Below are 24,065 nucleotides of genomic sequence, written 5' to 3' on the forward strand. Positions count from 1 at the left end.
GAATCACTCAGGTACTCGATTTTGCCCAGCCCTAGTAAAATACTGTTTTTTCGAGTACTGAAATTATACGCTCCTCAGCACTGAAAGTTAATGTATCAACGAGAATTATAGTTTCGATACTCTTTTCCACTGTGGAAGCCTTGAAACCTTGATTAGCCGTATCGCAGCATACAAAACATGGTACAAAGCAACGAACGTAACAGGAAATCTGAAGTCATTGTCATCCCACAACATGGTCACAAAGTACAATGAGATCGGTATGGTCGAAAAGCATTCAAGTATTTTTAATGTAATGGATAAGAGGCATTATATTAGTGGTGGCATAAAAGGTACATATTTGAAATTTGACATATTACCTTCTTTTGTGACGTCATAACGTATGATACTCGAATACTGAGCTCGACATAGCATAATACGTGATTCAGAATCGAATCACTCAGGTACTCGATATTGCCCAGCCCTACTTGCGACCGAAATTGAGATTGACATGGCGGACCTAAAGTCGATTCTCGGTATCCTGAAACTACGAAATTCGAAATAAATGTGATTCTGATGGTGTTTCTGCCTCAGGATATACCAATGAAATATTTTAGCTACAATGCAGTTTTAAGGCATTGCGACTAGTTATCGTATACAAATCTATGCTAGCTGTACACCTAGGCCAAAAATTCCTTGGTCTTCGTTGACTCGCGGATTGTAAATATGAATATGGAATATGGATGTATGTATGATTACGAAATACTGTAAAGTGCGAACCATCGATATATTCGCGATAAAATTTACAAAACGTATTATAAGTTGGTATGATTTGCTCATGTTCATTAGTAACCAAAAAATCATCCAGTGTGGCCATTAGTTGCCGTGCAGAAAATGAAGAAAGCGTAAAATTTACACAATAACATTTACGATATTTCTCTCACGTATAACCATCAACAATCACTCCACGGTCAAACCAGAATGCTGAGAGAATTACGTCATTCTAGTTAGTTATATGCGTAGGAAGGGAGAGAAGCCTAGATTATGCGGTAGTGTCTGTGATTTCCCAAACATATCTTACGGGCGCCTTAAGAACTACTCTACTGCAACTGAACTCTGGCGATACATTCAGTAAATTATGGATTCTTATTCTGGCACCAACCAGACTTCTGGATCAAATGAAACAGTGGACGACCTGATCAAGAACATTGGGATATCAATCGGGATCGTTGACATATGCCTGGGAAGCGTTGGCAATATCAGCACTATCTTTGCTATAATAGGAAATCGAAAGCTACGGAGCGCATTTTACATGCTGATCGTAAATTTGTGCTTTATTGATTTCGCCACTGCAACTTTCATGATGCCATTCAACGTAGCTTCTTACATACAAGGGGTGAGTAAGTTCGCATTACTACATATTGTACAGCATGTTTTCATTGTAAGGCCAATATTCATCGGTAAATCTCATCGAACTGCTGACAGTGCTGATTACACCTATGGTTATTTGATTGTTCCGATTTTAGCTAATACTCGTATGAACATTTGTTTTAGCCTAGCTGACTTCACCCAGCGTTTTGAAATATGTTGTAGTTGTAGAATTCGTGTTGAGGGCACAGAAAAAGTGACCTAGCGGCGATAGGCGCCACTTTTATTTCAATTTACAAAGTAAATAATATGAATCATAGTTTTTGACTTATATATAGTCAGGGCCGTAACAGCACTTCGTCAGCCCCCCCCCCCCCAAAAAAAAACGTTGGTCTTGGGCCCCCCAAAGGGCGATAAACCGCCCCCCAGACCCCCCTCAGGCTGTATGCGATTTACCGCTACTTATCATCTACATGTGTGGGTTTGTTGAGTCCGCCTATCCCGCCTAAACGCGACAAATTTATGGAATTCATGAATAAATCGGTCAATATCATATGGAATTGCATATATATGGCTATCAATTTTTATCCTCTCTCTGCTCACGTAATCTGATTTAACCGTAGAGCTGAGTGAGGTGTGTTTGAAAAGGTAGGACCCCTCCATAATAATTAAACATCTCCTCGTGTAGGCTATACCCGTTGGCAGAAACGAAACAAAAAAATTGCGTCTTGGGCTCTCATTGGGTGATAAACTGACCCCCCATCACATTGTTCGCTTTTGCCACGAAATTATAGATAGACGAACCGTTCAGTGAGCCATCGCGAAGCGCGAAAATCGTCGATAATTCTTGATAAAAATCGTCAATAAGAACGGGAATTGCATAGATATTCCTAGCAATTTCTTGTCCTCTCTGCTCACGTATTAAGATTTACCGGTAGAGCTGAGTGAGGTGTATTTGAACTGTAGAGCCCGTAAATAATAATTAAACATCTTCGGGCGGGCGGACCCGTTGGTATGACTTCGTTACATGACGTTATTTCGTCAAAAATATAGAATCGCCCAAGCGTACTAAACTAAAAGATCACGCGATTTCAAATTGGTATTTCTCCAGTGGCATATAATTTTTTGGTATTTTTATTCTGAGGCTCAGATCTTTAAGACAGGAACATTCGGCGCTAGTCATTTACGCGCCCATGGACAATTAAACCTATATGTATTTTGTATATATAACGCAGTTTTCGGTCAACATAAGTGCAGTCCTTTTTGGCCAAGGTTTTCTCGCTCCCGATCGTTCTGGCACACGTCTTGGAGTCGCATGTTGCATGGCCTGAAACTTTATATGTCTTGGTGCGTCGTGGCGCGGTAATGGCCAACGCTGAGATGCCCATTTCTACAAATCTTGTGTATTTTTTCTTGGGGCAAGAGAAGCTAATAATCAAGATATTTGGGAAATTGCAATCGCGCACAGCGCGAAAAATTTTCAAAAAAGTTGCATAAATTTTCAAAAAATACTCTATAATTTATGCTTATTCCCAAAATAATTTTGGGCCCCCTTCGAGCTCGGGCCCCCCCAATTGGGGGGTTTGGGGTGCAGCAGTTACGGCCCTGTATATTGTTGATGCTACCAGAACGATGACGTCATTTCAAAACATAGTTTCGCATCTTTCGCACATAAAAGGAAATCACATCATTGCATCAGATACGACCCTGCCGTAGACGTGAAATTGAAATATAATGTACAAGTACAATATCTAGCGTAGCGCGTGTTCGGCAAAATTACACCATAACTTGAGATGAAGAGAGGCAACCTGAATATACCGTTTTATACTTTACGGCAGTGGTTCTCAAACACTCTGATGGCGCAAAACGAGTCAACATTTACAATCGCTGCTACCAGTCAATCCACGAAGAACACAGCTTTCTAAAAATCACTAACAAATTACGTAGCTGGTTATGCATTACGAAATTTTTCAACAGTAGCCGCTATTCGTGTATCATAAGCAGTGATTCCCAACCGCGGCTCTGATTGACCTCTGAGTATGCCACAAAATATAATAAACAGTTATTTGTTTGATGAATAGTTATTTAGTCAATTTCTGTGAAATGAAGGCTAAGTAATGTAATGGATCTAATGTAACGGATATTAGTTATGCCTAAAGCTGCCCAAGACCGCTTCTGAAAACCGGAAAAGATCATTATTGCATACTAGCGTTCAACGCATGGATGAATACCCGTCAGACAAGGACATATCTTGCGTTCTGCTGGTCATAGATCGTCTCAGTGAAGAGTAAATTTCGACACAATTTTACTAACATCAAAATAACAACTCGTAGTCAAGTATAAATTGCAATAAGTCCAATATTACTCAGCGTATTCCCCCTCAAAATTGTACATTAATTGCAGGGATGTAAAAAGAGCTACCGCGTAACGACATATCAGTATGTTGTTTGATATGCATTTTCAGGTCATTTCAATGCATAGCACTCGCCAATATGCGTCTATCAATGCTAAAATATCCGATATAGAATCTATAGAAGTCTATGTGCAATCACTGCAATGTGCATTGTGCATGCTTTTAAATTAGCAGGATGGCGGATCCAGAGGTAGGCTAGCAGCCCTCAAATTTCCATCATTTCAATACACCATAAGACTGCGATACAATAAAAGATAGGAAGGTGTCGAAACGACTAGGAGTAGTCTTTGAAATCAGACACCCACCTGGCCTACACGGTGTAAAAAAGGATGTGCAATGAATGAAAAGTAAAAGAAGATAATATAAAAGGACATGTAACAAAAGGGTGGCATGTGTCGGAAGGCTAGATCGATATGTCAGGTCGTGGTCCGGTAGACTATAAAGAGGATTAACTATAGTATTTATTCAGTACAAATTGTTTGTATTTCGACTTGAATGTGGATAGGAATTGCTCGATGACTGTCGGATAGCCGGCGAGATACTGTTTCACAAATCAGGTCCGGCATATTTGATAGAGCGATGATCTTTTCGTCTACCACAGAGGTCTCAAACTCAAATGTGCTCGCGGGCCAATTTTCCAGTTTTGTCGACTCCGAGGGCCGCAGCATTATTAGGGGTATATATTCCATGTCTTTCGAAGTAGGCCTCATTCGACGGGATGAAATTGTCCTATTGAAAGTGAGCCGAGCTGACATTCAACACACATCATAAAAATGTGATTCAATTTTGTATCGATTTAGGCCCGGCATCAAAAAAATCATTACAATTATAACTATTTGAATACAAGTCTTGTTGTACAAGCTCATGCTCAAATACCTTCGAATATTGGAGCATAAATATAACAATATAAATATTATAATGAAGGTGTCATAGTTATAGAAATGTCGCAAAGCCGAACAACCCATTGTTGTGACATCGTTGAAGCGAACCACTACGGTACTCGGTACCTTCAAGTGGCCTAATAACATGGTTTAGCGACCCAAGATGTAAATAACGGATTGCCAATGGTTGCCGTAACTACTCGCTTAGTTAGAGAAATACCAAGCTGTGACCTTCTGATATATTTTACTATGCCCATGATACGCGAATAGTTTGTTGCGTCCATGGTTTTAACCAATTCACGGCTTTCCGAGTCACTTCGAGTCCACTCGGGTCATTTTCATTTGACCATCGAGTCAGCCCGAGTCCGATTAATTCTAATAAAGATCGCGTCCAAGTCTAACTCATAAATTTCATTCAAGAATAGTCTAAGCATATAGTCCCACGAATCGTCTAAGCATAATGTTGCAAACGACTATCGTCTATCGGTCAGGGTTTACCATCATGAATTGGAAACGTGGCGAAAGAGTGATATTCAACTGCATGGTCGCGGATAGTGAAGTTTGATGAATAGTTTCAGGCTTTCGGAGCAATTTGAGAGGGAATTTTAACCTTAAAACTTGAAAATATAGATGTGGCACTTATTTATTGTAAAATTATTGAAAATGTAAAATGTTGTCGCGGGCCGCACAAAATGCTCTGGCGGGCCGCATGCGGCCCGCGGGCCGCGTGTTTGAGACCTCTGGTCTACCATATGGTAGTTGGACGAGGTGGACGCGCGAGTGTCGTATACTTATGCACTTTTGATACCGAGGTAAAGAAGTTATTGAAGCTATCGGGGCAGTGGCCGCAGTGGAACTGATACATAAACTTCGCAATTTCTAGTTTCCGCATATCTTTTATGCTTATGACACCGAATCTTTTGGGCAGTCATTTGTTGGACACACACTCTGGTCCCTTGCGGTCCTCATGTGCGAATGCGTGCTGTCAGTTTCAATTTCTGAGGCATATATCACCGCCACTAGTCGTAATCAAAGAGAATGGTCCAACCCTATTCTCATTCGGTCTTCCATTTTTATTCTCATTTTATCAACATTGAGGCACGGCCCACGAGGTGACAACTTTAGTAACGACAATAGCTCGTCATGAAGACGTCTAATTCCTATCTGAGTATTTGATTCAACCTCGTCAGTCTCAAACATACATTCCGTATTAAACATATGAACCTCATGTAATATGATGTCCGGGACAAATCGTCGGCTTGTTTATGTGTTATTCATACAACGTAAATGATGTCTGGTTAACTCCGTTAAGAGATCGCTTTGTCAGGGCTCGGTAAACTACTCGGATTGCAGAAAAGCATACACGCAATGACCGCTGTATTATGTTTTACTAATTTATTCATTTAAATAGGCCTTTAGAAGTACAGAACTTCAATATTGCAAAAAGCAAAATGTTCATCTTGCCAAATTTATTTCACTCGAAGCTTTTCGCGACTCCGTGTACTGTCAATATTACGTCACGTCATCGTTACACGTTATTGTGACTTGACTGTGGTTAATCGCATTTACTGACGTTCGCTCCTGATGAGAATCAATTGAAAAGCTTCGAGTGGAATAAATTTGACAATATGAACGTATTGTTTGTTGTAATACCTTTATCGATTCAGAACAACAGGCTTCGAAGCGACTTAAAATCCATCAATCATGAAACTTGTGCAACTCTCCCTAATTGACAGTGATGACAAGGAAAGCAGATTTATGTAGTTGGACCTGACTGATCAGAGCAAATGTAAATGGTTCTATCGACATTCGCGTAAGTCATCTGGTGAATTTTAACTTGAGAATTTTCTCGCAAACACGTTCGCTCATGCGCAACTTATAGGGGTAACATAAGGTTTAGTTTAGACCCTTGTTTGAACTTGATTTCCCAATTTCGGGTACGGAAGGTATTCGGTAGTGTTTACGCGTGCAACAAAGTTTAGAAATTCCTGAATGCTGATCCTGAAGCGATGCTAATGTATTTCTCGTTAATTTACTACAAACTGAAAGTCTTGGAAGGATAGCGTTGTGGAACAATTGCGTTCAAAACTGCAACAACGAGCTTTTCCTTAAAATGAATGTCTTATACCTAGAGGTGGTCAGTGATCAGTAACGAAAAGTACTTCTACTTTTACAGAGTACTCAAGTTGGTTTGTCTACTTGCACTACTTTCTCAAGTGGTTACCTTTTGGGACTAATTTCACTTTTCCGACAAAACTAAGTGCTTTCTAGAATTTTTAATTGGTAAAGTATAAGGTAGTTTGAGATATGGTTCCAGCACATTCATTAGTGATTTTGTCATAACGACGGATTGAGATATCTTGTGCATTACTGTGCCTATCTAAATAAATGTTGCGAAGATTGCACCGATATTTGTTGTGGCAGCAGTCATTTTGCGTTAGCCGCAACGATGCATCCTGCAATTTCAAAATCAGCCACCTTGGATTCGATCGGCTTACTTCTGCTCTGAAATCATTTGGTATCGACAATGGCGTGGACAGGAAGGCAGCAAGCCTAGTACTCGCATAATACCCTTAAAATCCAGGGCTGTGGAGTCGGCGTCGGAATCGTAGTTTCGTTAAATGTTTAATTGTTGGAGTCGGAGTCGTAGTCACAGAATATCTGTTGCACTCCTTGTAGTCGGAGTTTGTCAAAATGCTGTGACTCCGACTCCGGCTCCAGGTACTTGAAAATCGAACCAAATGTTACCGCAAAGCGCGGTTGCAGTTGCAGAAGTCATCAAGTTTTCAGGTTTTCAGGCCACAAAGTTATTATTATTATTCTAATTATGGAAATAAGTGGCGCTTTCTACCGATGATGGTTATTTGCGGCACGCTCAGTATATACTCAATGAAACGATCGGAAAAGGCAATAGATAGATCTAGAGAAACAATTCGCAGGAGAGAATAAATTTTATAACTGGTAGTTAGGCAATGGAAGGTCAATATGTTTTGTAAAGAGAAAGCAACGTTTTCATTGGCACAATGATCAATCAAAAAGCGGCGCTGAAATTCAAATTTACGACATCTCATTAGTAAATGCGAAACAGTGTCCGGGACGCAGCAGAAGGAACACAAGGGGGAGTCGACATATCCAATCTTGAATAAGTGGGAGTTAAGACGGCAATGACCTGACCGAAGACGAAATAGTATTCTATCATAATCACGATTGTTCGTGTCCGGGAGACGGTTGAATATTGTTTTTGAAGCTGTTTATAGCGAGCTCCTTTTTGGTCACGGGGGTGGCCACGTTTTCGGGCCATCACAAAGTTAATTTCTTTCTGTGATTACAGTTGTCAAAGTTTATGTGAACCATACATTTCTAAAATGTAATAGAGGTATATAATTTTCCAAGTATATTTACAGGAATGCCGGAGTTGGAGTTGAAATCGGAGTCACATTACAGAAATTTGACGTCACGCCAAGTTTGTGCTCGCACTAACAGGGCTATTTATGGGTTCGCGCCATCCCTAAATCGTATTCTTATGTTTTTAGAGATGGGTTTTCGGAGACGATCATATCACTTGCTCTATTCAAGCCTTCTTTTATTATTGCTGCGGATATTCATCAGTAGTTTGCCTCCTCGCGATCACAATAAACAGGTATCTTCAATGCTCGAGATTTTAGCGTGTCCTAACCGTCTAACTTTTATTGGAAACGATGCTTTGCAGACACCGATGTACTTTCATTTTTGGCAAACGCTCTCGCGTACAGAAATAATTAAGATCAACACAACAATTCCCTAATTATTCTTCAAGTCTATACACAACCTACATCAGACATGCGAACCATACGACCTGCGCGGCTGATTGGAACCGCGATCGAAATTGGGTTTGGCATGACTGATCTACAGAGTATTTCTTCAAGCAGAGATGACCGGATCTATAGTATCATATTGAAATCCCCAATGAAATTCCCGTCATGCCCAGATCCAATTCCATGTTACCCGCCACTGGCTAAAATTCGCCAAAAATAGAACATGCAGAATTATGCCTATATGGAAATCAATTGCCAATTCCAAATTTGGTTTGGTGAAATACCTATAGAGGTCAATTCAAATTCAAATAATTAAAAAGACGATTACTAATTCAACAAAACCAAGATTGCAACGCTGTACGAATCGTGACCAGTATCAGTTTATTAATATTTTCATCCTTTCAAAACTATGTGGCTCGCCAGACGGTTTTATCCGAAAAAAATGCGTGTATTATCGAGCACAATTCTAACAATTGTTGGGATTTTTAGTAAGAAATACTTCCATTAAATAAGCCATCACGACAGCAAATGTAGAGTATGATCGTAGGCCACATTATAACCATCCGACAGCGGTGTTGTGGTTTCACTCTAGTCACCATTAGGAACAAGTCGCTCACATTGACACCGAGGCAAAAAAGTGCACACAGAGGTCAGGGTTTTATGGAAAAACGGACCCTAAACTAGTTATTGACAGAAGCGAAAACGCCAATGCAAAAACATTATAAGTAGGTTATATGGAGAATATAATAGTTACACTGAATTAAATTGAAATATCTGTGGTAAGCTCTCGTATTCCCCACAACGCGAACGCAGGGCTTACGCCAGTATACGACTAAAAGAAAGGGAGCAATGACAACTTACATCATTGTCAGAGCCACTGTTCTAGCCGTTTATAACTATATTCAACCGCGTAATCGAATTATTGCCAAATCCATTGTTTGCGAATGTCGGTGTGGCTAAGAACCCCTATGATCCGCAATATAGCGTAATATACTACTGCTTATATAGACTTGACAATAAAGTATTCAAATAAAAAACAAGGGCATGGTTTTTGAAGTAATATTTAGGAATCAATTCACTTATGCGGCCGCGAGCGATCCAGAGATTTGAATCCGGCCCGCGATGCAAGTTGAGTTTGACACCTCTGGTGTACATTAATGTATCACTTCACTGAAAGGTAGGGTTGGAATTGACAATCTGACGTCACGTGACGTCATGAGGTTCACGTTCGCGTTCACACAAAACCTCTCAAAAGGGTTCGCGTTCACACGAACCAGAACCTTTCAGAGGTTCATACCATCCCTAATGAATATGAATGACGCGTGTGTCGATAGCCGATAGGTGAGGCTGATATGTCAGATCGGGGCCCGGTAGTGTTGTGGGCTGGCTATAGTATTCGTTCAGTAGAAGTGGCTTAACTTCAACTTGAATGTGGACATATTCGACTACTGTCGGATAGCCGGTGAGATGCTGATATACACTTAAGGTCCGCCATATACTTGATAAAGCGATACGTTTTCTTGTTTTCTTTCCTGGTGATATGGTATTTGTTCGTCTTTGGTCTACGGGAGAATGGAAATGTATTGCAAGTCCTATGCGGGGCTGTTCGGGTATAGATATTCTATTATACTTGATTCCGACTTCCAATTGAATTAGATGGAGAGATTTCCATGAATTACTACTTTTCCCGGTCACTTAAAGCTAGACGTGCAAAAATTATAGCGCAATCGTTTTATCTCTCGAGAATTTAGCTTTTACGCTAGACAGTAGATGAGAACATGCTAATGAAACGAAAACTGAATTTTTTGAAATTTTCGTATTAAATTATTCATCGTAAACCCGAAATAGTCATTTTTGCATTCAATGTTTCTATATAATAGGTATATAGGACTATCGTTATAGACACTCAGTCGCAGATACAACGCAGCTTTCCTGCCTGTGATCTGAAATTGCACACTTCGCAGAGGGCTTGGGGAGTTCAAATTTAATACATCGGGGCTTAGGCTGATGCCATTGTCGCAGGAATTCTGCGCTTTGGGATCGATATAATTTTCCAAATTATTCAAAATGTTACCATCGAGACTTGCTAATGAGTAAAAGTGCAAGAAATGTGCACCGATTAGAGATGGTGCCTGAGTACTAATTTAATCAATGTATTTAAAAATTCAAATGTATTCGAAATAAGTCTGCAGTGCTAATTCGATGTGTTTTTAGGTACATCGGAGTTCTTTTTCCAAATGTATATGATGACATATTCTCAAAGAAGAATCTTATTGCAATTGTAATATTTACGTGGCTTCTTGCACCTGCTGTGATGGTAGTGATGTTCTTCATTGGAGATCCGCCTAATACTATAGGCTACGGTTGGATCAGTAAATTTTCCCTGTGCGTGATCAATATATCGCAAGGTGAAAATGAGTTGGTTTACCAATACATGATAGTAAGTAAATGGCAAAGCATGGTAAATGTCGATTCATTATTTCAGAATGATATTTTGCAGTTCGTTCGGCTTTTATTTCAACTTTTCCCGTTGATCATCATGCTGATCATGTATACTCACATATTTGTATCAGTTCGGAAAAGTGGTCGCACTGTCGCTAAAATGTCTCTAAAAAGTGCGGAGTCTGACACTGGGTAGGTATAGCATGCAGAATGCGTAACAGGTATATATTATGCATACTTACATATGGTAAGAATAGCACATAGAAGTGTAAAATTAGGATTAGGTTCCACAACTGTCTCCAGATATTTTTGGATTTACAACACACCTGGCCGGATTCCTATTTCAAAAGCGATGAATCTTTCGTTTCCTTTACTGAAATTATGGAGCCAAGCAACTGTTCAATATCACCAATTACCTTTCGCTTTTATATGATGACAAATTACGATACTGTCATGCAGACGCGCAGCCAGTCTGCCGCCGGCTGAATTGATCGAATTTGATATCAAATTTACCAAAAGGGGAATGAATTTATTACGGTTATCGCAAGCACCAATGCCGATAATACATCAATCGGGTCAGCTTCCTCGTGTTGACGAACTCGCATGTATGATATATTATATACTGTACTCGACACCTCACTCTACCATAACACAACTGGCGAGTCAGTCCGACTGCAGTAACTTAGCAATCTCGCAAACTCCAGTCAGAACGCGACATGATTGCCAACGCGCGTGACGACAATCACCGGGTTTCAATCACTCCGTCCCGAGAACAAACGAATACGTATCTTCGGCGACGACTAATAAACTAAAGCTACAGGGATTATTTTCACGAATGCGAAGTCTGTTCTGGACTGTGTGTGTTCAGTAGTGACACTAATTTCAGAGGAGTCAATTAACTTTCGATATCAAGAACCAGCAAGACATCTTCTGATCGTTATGTTTTGGTATTAGTGCAGCGGTTCTCAACCGAGGGTCCGCGGACTCACATGATTGAAATGGTCGTCTGGGATGAAATATCCGACTGCAAACTCAATTTAATTGTTAAATTGCCAATAGCCTGCCGATACAAACATATTGCTGTTTCGAGATGTTTTGTTGGCGTTTGTGGAAAAATGTAATATTGGAGATAGCAAGGTCAAACACGGTGATTTCGAAATGTTTGCAAAACTTTTGGGATTTGGAGGTATCAGTCTCAGCGAATTAGTAAACTATCGTTTGAAGTAGAAATTCCTGAATATTATTCCTAATCTGTCCTAATGAAGAAATTGAAACCTTGGCACGAAATCCATTTTCTCCTGTGATAAAGCCACTAAATAACTTCAAGATAAGATGCTAAATAGAAATGACTGGGCTGGGCAGTGGGCATGATATATCACTATGTTCATTAAAAACTCACACCAAAAGCTGTCGTCGGAAGCGTTACGCGCTAACATAGTATTCGCCGCCAACTATCTTTGTGGAAATGGATTTTCGGCACTCGTTCATATCGAACCGAAAAGCGATTTTCAAGACAATAAATACAGCTGCAAAATTCGCTTCTTTATAATAGAATTATACCAAATTTCTACATATAATGTGATGTTATTTTCAATAACTGTCATTTTTTGGCAGTTTATCACTAGCCTACAATGAATATTTGCACAAGACAGACGACGGTTGCACGGTAATTGAGCTAATTTTGAACGAAAATTTGAGGCTTCCGTGATGGTCCAAATGGGGTCCGCGAAGACAAGAAGGTTGAGAAGAGAACCACTGTATTAGAGCATATCAAAATAAATTACGCCGCTTGCGTCTGTTCACAGCCAGTACGTATTTCAGTCAATTTCGTCCACATTCAATTACTTGAGCCAGTATGACATCACATTCAAGGCAGAAGCGATAGTTCCGGCCGCCGCTTCAGATATCATATTTCTAGACAGCACATGACAATCGCTACATTACCTCGTGTATAGAGCAGTGGTCCCCAACCTTTTTGTCTTCATTCCCCACTTCAGATTTACTCCGAGCCTTCATTCCCCACTACCCAAAATTTCTGTGATTACGGAGCAGCTATTGGCTTGTTTGAGTACACAAGACACACAACTACACCAGTACGCAATACAATCGCCTATAACTGCAACATAAAACGTATGGTGAACCGATACTGCTAACCCTCCAAATTTTGCGAAAGCGTTATTTCACGTCATACTGGTCGCGCTAGATGCGTTTGTGACGCCAAGATAGGTTACCCGGACTTAAAAAATGAGATTTTGTCAACAACACGCAATGAAATTTTCAATATACATTCCAGACCAGAGCAGTTAACTGGTAACGGTAGTTGCGCATGTGTCTCCGTAAATATGTAGACTGTCCCGTAGATAGGGTTCAACAAATGGGTCTATTCCCCACCAAAAACCATTGTATTCCCCACCAGTGGGTAATTCCCCACCGTTTGGGAACCACTGGTGTAGAGATTGACATCAAGGGTTCGGTCTTGTCGTCTCGGCTTCTAATTACTCGCATTCGATCAAAGTATTGGTCCGAATTTGCTCTGCTCACACGAGCAGCAGAATTACGAAATACATTGCTTTATTTCTAAATCACACAATTGACCAACTAGTCAGGCAGTTACATGCCTAACGGAATTCTGGGTATGCCGCATACCCAAAATATTCCTATAGCATACCTGAGCATACCTGGTCTCTTACACTAGCATCCATCTCGGCCTACTGCTCGATGTCACAGTCTTCTTCGATGTTAATCTTTCTTCGTCGGTATTCTTGCTCTTTTCACTGTTGGATAGCATCGATACTATTTGTCCAGTAAATAATATAGAAGCAGATTTACAATGCGTGCCACCGATTTACTTAAAGCAGTGGTTTTCAACCTTTTTGAGGTTCATTCGCACTTTTTAAATACATTCGCATCAGCCAGCCGAAATTTATTACACGAAAGAAAACGAAGAAAATTATCACTTTTGTATTCGAAGAGCTTCTTGGAATTACAGAGCTTCATTATTTTACATTCAGCGTATGCGCATCGTATTACTGATTGATCAAGTACTAAAATCACTGCAGTAGAAAAATCACAGATATCGCCTTCCCGTTGTTCTCAAGGTGCATGTCCGTTGCTTTTTCCGGGTGTATCGTGCAGTGCTTTCCTTCGAAGCTTAAGGGCGAAACCAAGAACAATATTCACGGTGGAATATCGTAAGGAATACCGTAACACATACGTCTTGGTGGATTTGATTTTGCTCTGCAGAGGGTGCCCAAGTTAAATCGGTAGAGTTCGCAATATTACAAAGTTTGCAATACAAACAAAGTCGGTACGAATACGAACTATGCAAATTTTTTTCTCTGGATCAGCAAGCTTAGTGGCATCACCAATTAATTATATATAGGCCTATGCCTTAACGATCTGTACTCGGTCTGAGACCATCAGTCCAAGAACAGGAAAGAGTGTCTAGGCCTAAATGGTGTAGTTCCCATTACAAACATGGTATTGCAATAGTCAGTAGATAAACTGCCCATCAGTGCCCAGTGACTTAATAATTCGATGTAATGCAAGATAAGGATTCATTTGACGTAAGACACCAATGCGCTTACTGTAATTTTATTTTTAACAGCCTCTAAATTGCTCCTGTCCTGGGTGGCTCGGCTCTGAAGACTTTGTCATATCGAGCCTCCCGTCTACCTTGCATGTCGCATTTCACTGTTACATTTTTGTAGCGTAATGTTGATATGTAATGTATACGAATAAAGATTCTCTCTCTCTCTCTAATGCTTAGTTAGGTACACCCGTACACGAGTAAAGAACACTTGTCACAGATCTAATGTGATAATTGTTATAGTAGAAGGAAGTCGAAAGTGCCAACGTAACAAAAGCAAAATTCTGGTGCCAACCAACATGAATATGTGCCAAAATTCCAATACTTTTCATTCAAATATGTCAAATGTCAACACTGGCATCGGCTGCTATTACCTACAACAGGGGTGTATACAATATACATACGGCCCGCCAGACGATTTAGTCCGGCCAGCGAAGCAATGTTGAGCAAATGCAAAAAAACTTGTAATATCCAGCACATTTCTAACAAAAGTTGAGATTTAAATAAGAAATACTTCCAGTAAATATTCCCCCAAGACGGCAAATGTCGAACATGTTGATTGTTCTTAAGCCACATTATAATAAGTCTAGGGATGGTGTGAACCTCTGAAAGGTTCAGGTTGGTGTGAATGCGAACCTTTCTGGAAGGTTCTGTGTGAATGCGAACGTGAACCTCATGACGTCACGTGACGTCATATCGCTAGTTCCAACCCTAAATTTAAGTGAAATGATAGCCTCTATATTAATGTGCACGATGCCTAGCGACGACTCGGGCTACATAATGCCACAATGCTGAAGTACATATTCACGTTTTAAATGTCGCCAAATGTATCAACTGGGGCAATCAAATGATATAATAATCCCATAAAATCAATATCTTCCGTCCCTCTGCCAACAACTTCGACGAGGACTTGCAAGGAAATATACGCCTACGGCCAGACAGGAAAATGTACTCGGCATCCGAGTATTGCTACGTTGATATTGAGCAGAGTGTAATACGGGTCTCAAGCTCAACTTGCTACCGAGCTAACACCCCAATTGCACGGATCTTGTTTTTATGATACAATAAACATATGAAATCGAGATTGACCCCGTAGGCCTGCTAGATTTTTTACATCAGACAACGATATCAATTTCATTGATTGTTTGAATAAGCATCATTCGCTGACTACCTATATGTTGTGTGTTTCGCTCTTGATGTTGTGTGATTGCGGGTCAAGGTCACAGCAGAGAGTCACTAAATATTCACAAAAGTTGAGCTGGATATTTCGAGCACACTTTTGTACTAAAGCAAGTAAAATATTTGAAAGTTTCAAGGTGCATGCTCGTTTCGTGTTGATTTTTTTATGCTGCCAGTGCCATCCATGCATAGATTGGTACATAGTTGAAATGCACTAAATTTCAACCAAAGATTTTATATATTGAGGCGGAAATTGTAATACATGAAAAATGTTCACAGTGCAGAACCTACCAAGGTTCGTTTGTGAACGTGCACCTCTAAATTTCCGAGGTTCACACACAGAACGCGAAAGTGAACCTCACGCTCACACCATCCGACAGCGTTGTTGCGGTTTCAATCTAGGCACCATTAGGGACAAGTCGGTGATATTCATCACAGAGTTGAAAACGCCAATACGAAACCGTTATATGTAAGGTACATGGATCATAGAATACTTACACGAAAAATGCAATTCAAATATATTTGGTCGCAACGCTGAATACCGTATTCTGACCCAGGGGCCCAAGCCTTGTTCTGCAGAGATACCCGAATCGTGACATTAAAACAATGAAACAAATTCCACCGCCCGCGTTTACAATAAAATCTCTTGGATAGGCCTACCTCACAACGAAAATGCAGGGTCAACGCCGTATCACGACTAAAACAGAGGGAGGAGCATAGAAACATGCCAACTTATATCGCGGTTACAGCTCCACGGTTATAGTGATTCATAGCTGTATTCAATCGGCCGATCATCGTGGTTTTGTCATATTCCGCTGTTTGTGAATAACGTCATTGCTAGCATTGGCCTTGTTTATGATATGTAATATAATGTATATACAGAGGTGGTCAGTAACGAGGTACTTCTACTTTTTGGACGTACTCAAGTAGTTTTCCTCTACTTCTGGTACTTACTCAAGTAGATATGATTTTTTCTACTTCTACTTCGTAATATTTTGTGATCTACTTACCTACTTTTCGCTATTTTCAGTTTTCAAGTAGAAGTAGTTTAATCCCCCTATAGGAAAGATAGCCTGAGGAATTTCGGGGCTGTTTTCACGGGGTAATAACATTTAAAATTCATAAAAGTCAAGTTATGCCCAGAAATTTTGTTGCGCTTCGCGCACAGTAGTTATGTAGTGACAAATATGTTTTCACGAAAGTATCAGTGAATATAATTTAGGTACCGGATTGCTTGGTTTCGCTCATACCGTATTGTCGCCCATATCAAATATTTCATCACAGTAAATATGGCCCACCATAACGTTTGGAACTACCGTTTCGCAATCTAGCAATTACCTATATCATATCGTAATCTAGCAACCCATCCCCTGTCCTGCTAATCTGGAAAATCCGGCTTTTTTGAACGTTACACCTGTTTTAGCAGATCACCTTTGAAGCTTTATGGACAAAAGACTTGAAATATATTTCCCGCTTTTTAGAAGTGGTGATTGTATTTCACTTTCAATTCCGAATATCATACTTTGAGTTCTAATTTCTTTCAGTTGTTTTGTCTGCAGAACATACATGTGGAAGCATAAAAGCAAGTGCAGTATTGTCTCTATTTTCCGAAAATAAAGCTACACTAAATATAAATTTTACTATCCACAATATTTGTCATTAACGTATACTAATCGCGCAAAGTGTTGCAACTATATCCGATACAACTTCTCCTTATTGCTCTTCGCCTAAACTTGGGGCCTTATAATATGGGTTATAGGGCGCTATGCCATTATATTCCCTAAAACGAGGTCTTCCAGTAAACAAAGGGATAGTATCGCAATTTCATATTAATACTATAATTTGCATCCCATGATGCGAAAGAATGCTTATTCCGTCGGAAATTGATACCTCCTGGAATGCATCAATACGAAGCTTCTGACAGTCCATGCAAACGAATTAAGACTGTTTTCAAAACTACTTACTTACTTGAGTAGATTTAAAGTCAATCAATTCTACTTCTACTTCAAGTAGCTTTAGATGGCTTATGGAAGAAGTACTTCTACTTGTACTTGAGTAGATTTTTTCGTCGCTTCTTCTACTTCTACTTGAGTAGCTTTTTTGACTACTTTGACCACCTCTGTGTATATATTACTATTATGCACTGCTTTGATAATGAAGCATTCCAGTGAAAAGCAACAGTATGAATATGAAGGTAACATTTCGGGATTATTTGACTGGTGCGGCCCGCGAGCGATCAAAATGTTGGAATCCGGTCCGCGACCCAAGTTGAGTTTGACACCCCTGACCTACTACAAGGTTCGTGGTTCGTACACGGCGGATGTTTCCGAGCAACTGATACCGTTTCCACTACCTCTTTTTTCTGGGCAGTGACGTAGTCCTCTCGCGCGGAAAAATTCTCTCAAACTTTGCAATATAACGCACTAGGGGTGTTCCTCACTTGTGAACTAGAAAAGCACAGCTACCAACAAGTTTTTAGAATTGCGTCCAAGCGACAATATTTACGGCCTCACTCTACTTAATATCTTATTAAGTTTATTTGAATTATTCCATGTCAGAAAAAGTGAGAAATATGGACAATTTTCATTCGCACCACGCTTGTCATTCGCCCTGAATTTTTGTTTTTTCATTCGCACAAGTGCGAACCGTAAGAACTTGAAGTAATCTATATGCATTCTTTGCATTGTATTCTGTCAGCCTGGATTGTCCTATATTCAATATGATTACTTGTTAATTTTAGCTGCAGCAACGATGTCACCCCTAATATCACTCCGGTACTGGCAAGAAAATACAACGCTGGATCAGTTGATAACATGGAAAAGATATCAGTTTCATCGTTGGGAATACTGAAGAAAAATACTTTTATGAGTTTGTCCGTGGCATCAGCTCTCAACAGATCAACTGTGTCATTCGAGGACAGCGGTTCAGGCTCGGTTGTTCATGAAGCAACGAAGGGGTTTTGCACTGACAAGGCTCTGCCTTTAACCACATTATACGGAAGCGCGCCATCTTTGCGTGAGTATAGCAGATAATTCAAATTGTCGAGTTTGGATTCCTGAGTATGCTATTCTATGAATTTGTTCATTCGCAGACAAAAGAGCACCGACACCGTAAGAAATTTTCTTTGAGTTATTCTTTCTTTGAGAAACAAGAATATTCTAAATGCAGAGACTTTACCGTTCATCGCTACCATATTATATGTGCGACGTTTTACCGGGACTGGGGGTCAGTTCACTTTACATCCGACTCCAGACATTTTCAATGTTCCGGCTCCAACTCCAAAAACTTCAAACAGACCGACTCCTAATGTTTTCTTCGCATAACTCTGACTCAAGCATTTTTATTATTCTACTCGGAAAATTATACGTTTATTACATTTTTAGTTATTATTATTACCAAGTAAATCAACAAATTCTTCTCGCGAAAAAAATTGAGTTTGTGAACTTGATCACTTCTGTAACTTTACCAGCTCTTTTTAGTAACATTTGAGAACATTTCATTCAATTATAAAGTAGTTGGAGTCGGATTCATGTCATTATAACAAACTCCTAATCTAGCCGGTATGTCAGGAGTGGGCAGACTTTCTAGATCGCGGATCGCATTCAACAACTAATTCCATTCGCGGGCCGCACTACTGTAGCAGACCACTGGTCCTTTTAATCCATTGTCCCTAGTTAACGCCAGGTATCTGTTATGAAGGAAATATACTGTGCTTATACTAGGATTTGACCATATGATAGGCTTACCATATTTTGGAAATCTAAAAAGAGGACACTTTTTCAGAAATTTCAGACTTGCAAAACCGGAGAAGAATTCTCAAAAACCTGTGAATTTTTCCCACTTTGTGATCGACTAAAAAAAAAAAAGAAGTCATCTTTTCCGCTCAGAGCTCAAAATATCGTTTTTCTCTCCACATTGCCAGGTGGATGACTAGAAAAAAAGGTCATCTTTTCGCTCAGAGCTCAAATCACCGTTTTTCACTCCGAAATACCCGCCGGAGCTTCACTTCTGTGCTAATTTGCGGCATATCACTCGCAATTTGCTCTAAATCTGACCTAAATTTTCAAAAAAGAGGACAAAATCTCAAAAAAGAGGACAAAAGGGCGTCCTCCGAGGACACTTTCAAAAAAGTCAATAAAGAGAACTAAAGAGAACAAATCCCCTTAAAAGAGGACGTATGGTAAGCCTACCATATGACAACTATTATAACTCTACTATCTCTTCTAGTGTTGCGCAAGCTTAGTAACCGTTGTTACGCCAAACATAAGTTCTACCTTTTTCGTATCACTAGTAGTTTACAACCCGTTTCAAATTGGCTCATTAAGCTTCACAATCACATTCATTGTTACTCATTTTCGGGTATAAAAACCCACGTTTTCTCTGTTGCGGCCCTTGAGATCTGAGATTCACCTCAGCGCCTGACGTACCATTCTCTGCAATACATCCGACCGAGTGAACTCGTGTGAGTTAAGGAATCAACGCCTAAGACAGCAAGCTACCAACAAGTCGTTCAGCTACCTACTGCTCCAGCACGACACAGCCTTGCTGTTACATGATGCCATTGAGTTCGGTAACACAGCTCACTGTTACACTGCATACAATTGGGATTAGAAGCCAAAATTCAATATTGGTGTTTGATTATATGGTGATGATACGTCAGTGTTGGGATCTAATCATTACCTTCGAGTCACAAGTCATCTCGAGTCATTGCAAATTCTGACTCGAGTCAAGTCAAGTCAATCGATTTTTGAAGGTGACTCGAGTCAAGTCAAGTCACTCGATTGTTGGAGGTGACTCGAGTCAAGTCAAGTCACGAGTCAAGTCGCAATTCAAGTCAAGTTTTCTTTTCGAAGTACGAGATATGATCTTGTCATTGCATTCGCCGTTTATTTTAAATCGAGGACCACATATATGGGCAAAGGCGTTGTATAGTTTACGCATGCATAGGATTGCTAAGTAACTGTATACAATTGTCTACAATTATCCACTAAAATAGAGAATAGAATACGAAACTTCAGGTAGTTGAAACGATCTGATATGATTGCATTACTCGATTACATATATCAATGGGATACGATTTAAGCCTGCGCCAAAGGTTGACTAGTAATATAAGTATATTCGAATTCAAGAGGTTTGGTCAAGGTAAGCACTGGGCAGCAATGACCACTGACCAGTCTATAAGAACAGAGATGGATACTTTCCCAATATATTGCTTTCCTACTAGATAACGACAACATAAGCAGTAAGCTCCAATCACTTCGCTGCGGTCTTGTGAAATAATAATGAAGGTTCAGTAAAATGCAAAATCATTGAATGAATGAAATCGGTCGTTCTCACAGGTCACTCCAGCGTGTCGAGAGCAATCCCAACATATGAAAGATACAGCGATTTTTATAAACACCGATTACTTGATGACTTGAAATTGACTCGTAAATTTTGCTTCGAGTCACGAGTCAATCCACATTTTTGAAACGCTGAGTCAAGTCAAGTCATTTTTGCAAAGTGAATCGAGTCATCCCAACACTGGGATATGGAGATAATATATATGTATATTTTAAACAAACCAAACATTGATTTGATGATAACGTATGTAGTATACGTAATATTATATGTACACCATAGTATTTTGGGGAACGTTTTGGTGTGCAGGAAGGGTAAGAAACAATGACTAATAGCGTGACAATGTGGCGTTGAAGTCATGAAACAAGCTGCGAGGAAGAGGGTATCCACTTCAATCTTGTATTTATTTGATCAGTGGTATATCATTCGTTAAGTCAAAATCGTTTTGTTGGTTCGACTTACATCTCTGATTGAGAACGACGATGTCCGAGAAAAGTTTGATAAACTGAAGTCTATATGAATACGACCATTGTCCGGCATACGTTATTCACGGTATTTTTTTATTCTCAGGTCCTCTACAATAAAAAAGAGTATGCGCAAAAGGAAGGTAGGTCTACAAACATCGACCGGTTTTGTATTTTGTTTGATTTTGTGCATATGCGCAGCAATACCAGATTAACATTCTTCACATTCTTCCGGCAAATCGTGAATTTCATGGTCCCATCCCTCTAGCGAACTGCAACCATATTCAACCATTTAAAATGATGGTGAAAGAGGTTGTATATATTATGTCATTTGATGGTAGGGGCCCACAGTCCACTGCCTTCATCATCACTCCAATTTTGCGACCCCGCCTGTGGCTGAAAATTAGACAAAGCGGACGGCGACGGCTTTGATTTACAGAGCTTACGTTTTCAGGATTATGTCCTCCTCTGGGGTCCATGAACTCCTTTGGGGCCCGTGAGAAGTCATTTGGGGGTCCGTGATTACCTTATGATTTTTTGGGAAAAATGAAAAGCTATATTTTTACTTTCATTTCTCTCTTTAAATACACATGTGTCAAGCTAAAGTGCGCGAGTATAAACTGTACCAGAATGTATTAAGATAAATTGATGCGGCGGCCTATACTGCGTATTTGTATGTTGGCCTACATTGACCTTACACTACAATACTAAATATATCACAACGTATGTCGATTTCAGTCAATGCAGTCTATTACAATTGGCATTTCGTCCCCCTTTACAGATTTTACAGCTAGGTAATGGGCAGAGTCAAGTGGAAATGTGCATAAATGACGTGAAATAGGTAATACGGACGTTCGAGCGTTCAACTAACGTTTAACTAACTTTTATGATTTGGTAAAAGTGCCCCGATTTCCCGATTCCAAAATATGGTAACCCTAAACAACAGTCCTTTATTTGAGTCCTAAATGTGCTAGGCGCAACAACAGCTAAAATCCTCTGGCCCGCCTCTCCTTCTGTGTAGATGTTTCGTTATTTTAGTATTATGTCAATTGCTTATTCAATTCTATGCCAATGGTGATTACAACTTTTGTTCTTTAGCTCGGTTGAACAACAATTTGACACAGTACAGTATAGTTGAGAATCATAATTATTACAATATGGTCAATAGCATGTTGAATGACTTTCAGACAAAATTTAGGCAGGGGTGCGCATACTTAATAATTTGTCTAAAGTGGTCCGTGACAACTGAAAGGCTGGGAACCACTGCCTTATACCTCTACCGGTAATGCCTAGTTATCAGCCTGGCGTTTTTGATTGCATATAGTTGATTCATGCCGCACATTTTCAGAAAATGGACCGAAAGCTACTATCGATGAGCGTCGCAATATGTCTGGTGTTCTGTGTGGTCTTTTATCCTAGCGTCATAATAAACCTGTATCCGTCGTCGAAGCAGTGGGATCCAAATATTCACAAGTTCGCGAGCTTTATCACTTGGCTGAATTCCTGCTTGAATCCAATCATTTATTGTTTTATAAATCCCAAGATTAGGTTTGTATATTGGAATTGGAATTTCATTTAACTTACGCAAGCAAATCAACAATTCTGCTCATTTTACATTTAGATCACAATACAAAAGGAATTGGTATTCATTATGTCGTGCACTACACCTTCACCACTGCAAAGAACTACCCGTAGCGAACTGAACCTGTCTCCCGAGGAATGATTTGACTTCTGTTATGAATAACTGATAATACGATGCCATGTGATGTAGTTGCAGACAGACAATGTACACTTCCAGTCGGGTCCGTCTACTTTGTGCATGTCTACTATGCCGGCTATGTTGATAGTGAATCAACCCCGAAGATATTGGAGTGCATCTTATGTAAAATGCGTGCAAAGCACATGACTACTTTGCCTGAAACATGTCAGCCAACGTCAAAATTCAAATTAATACATAATATGGGCGAGGTTGGGGTGGGTTGGGGTTAAGGTTGGGGTAAGGGTATCCCAAGATTAGGGTTGGGGTGGGGGATATTAGGGTTGAAGGGGGGGGATATTAGGTTAGAGGTGGGTTATGGTCAAAATTGGGGTTAGGGTATCCCAATATTAGGGTTGGGGCTAGAGTTGCATTCAAAACAAACTGTGTTTTAAAACACTTTGTTTTAAACAGTGTTTTCAACAAAGTCCTTTTTTAAAAAAACAAAATTGTGTTTCTTTTTAAGTTGTAAAATTATGCCATAATTGTGTAAATACTTTCCAAAAACATGTTGTATGACCCTACGGACAATTACCACCCGATATAGCCGACGTATATCGATATGGGATGGTTGGAACTCTCAAAATAGTCGGTTCAACAGCAATAGTACAGATATTTCGTCAAAGGAGCTATATTTACCCTATATTTTCAATTGTCAAAGTCAATCCACTATGACGTCACAATTGAATATTCCTGACGTCATGTATTAAAAAAATGTCTTAAACAAGGGCCAATTGTTTTAAACATGTTTGTTTTAAAATGCAACCCTAGTTGGGGTGAGGGTCACGATACTCTCAACTCAGGCCTAATATCCGTCACCCCCAACACTAATCTAGTAATATGCTTACCACAACTTTAACCTT

The 24,065-nt window shown here is 39.8% G+C and overlaps 2 protein-coding genes across 3 annotated transcripts in view; both read left to right on the top strand.

The window, feature by feature from the left end:
• Positions 1–24,065, top strand: part of LOC145433575 (centrosomal protein of 19 kDa-like) — a 198,790-nt gene that overhangs the window by 132,729 nt on the left and 41,996 nt on the right. The gene's annotated exons all lie outside the window — the stretch shown is intronic.
• LOC145433570 (G-protein coupled receptor 84-like) lies at positions 730–23,387 on the top strand. Of its 2 annotated transcripts, XM_080310698.1 has the most exons (9): positions 730–1,372; positions 8,172–8,278; positions 10,647–10,872; positions 10,933–11,066; positions 18,383–18,657; positions 18,734–18,752; positions 21,553–21,589; positions 22,795–22,994; positions 23,068–23,387. In XM_080310698.1, exons 1-9 carry the CDS (start codon positions 1,115–1,117, stop codon positions 23,147–23,149), a joined length of 1,338 nt encoding a protein of 445 aa, XP_080166824.1. In that variant the 5' UTR covers positions 730–1,114; the 3' UTR covers positions 23,150–23,387. The 2 variants fall into 2 exon arrangements, with proteins under 2 accessions (XP_080166824.1, XP_080166826.1); XM_080310700.1 differs by lacking the exons at positions 10,647–10,872; positions 10,933–11,066.

The sequence above is a fragment of the Botryllus schlosseri genome, chromosome 2, assembly GCF_051294905.1.
Source record: "Botryllus schlosseri isolate E-star chromosome 2, Bs_hap1, whole genome shotgun sequence".
Lineage (NCBI taxonomy): Eukaryota > Metazoa > Chordata > Ascidiacea > Stolidobranchia > Styelidae > Botryllus > Botryllus schlosseri.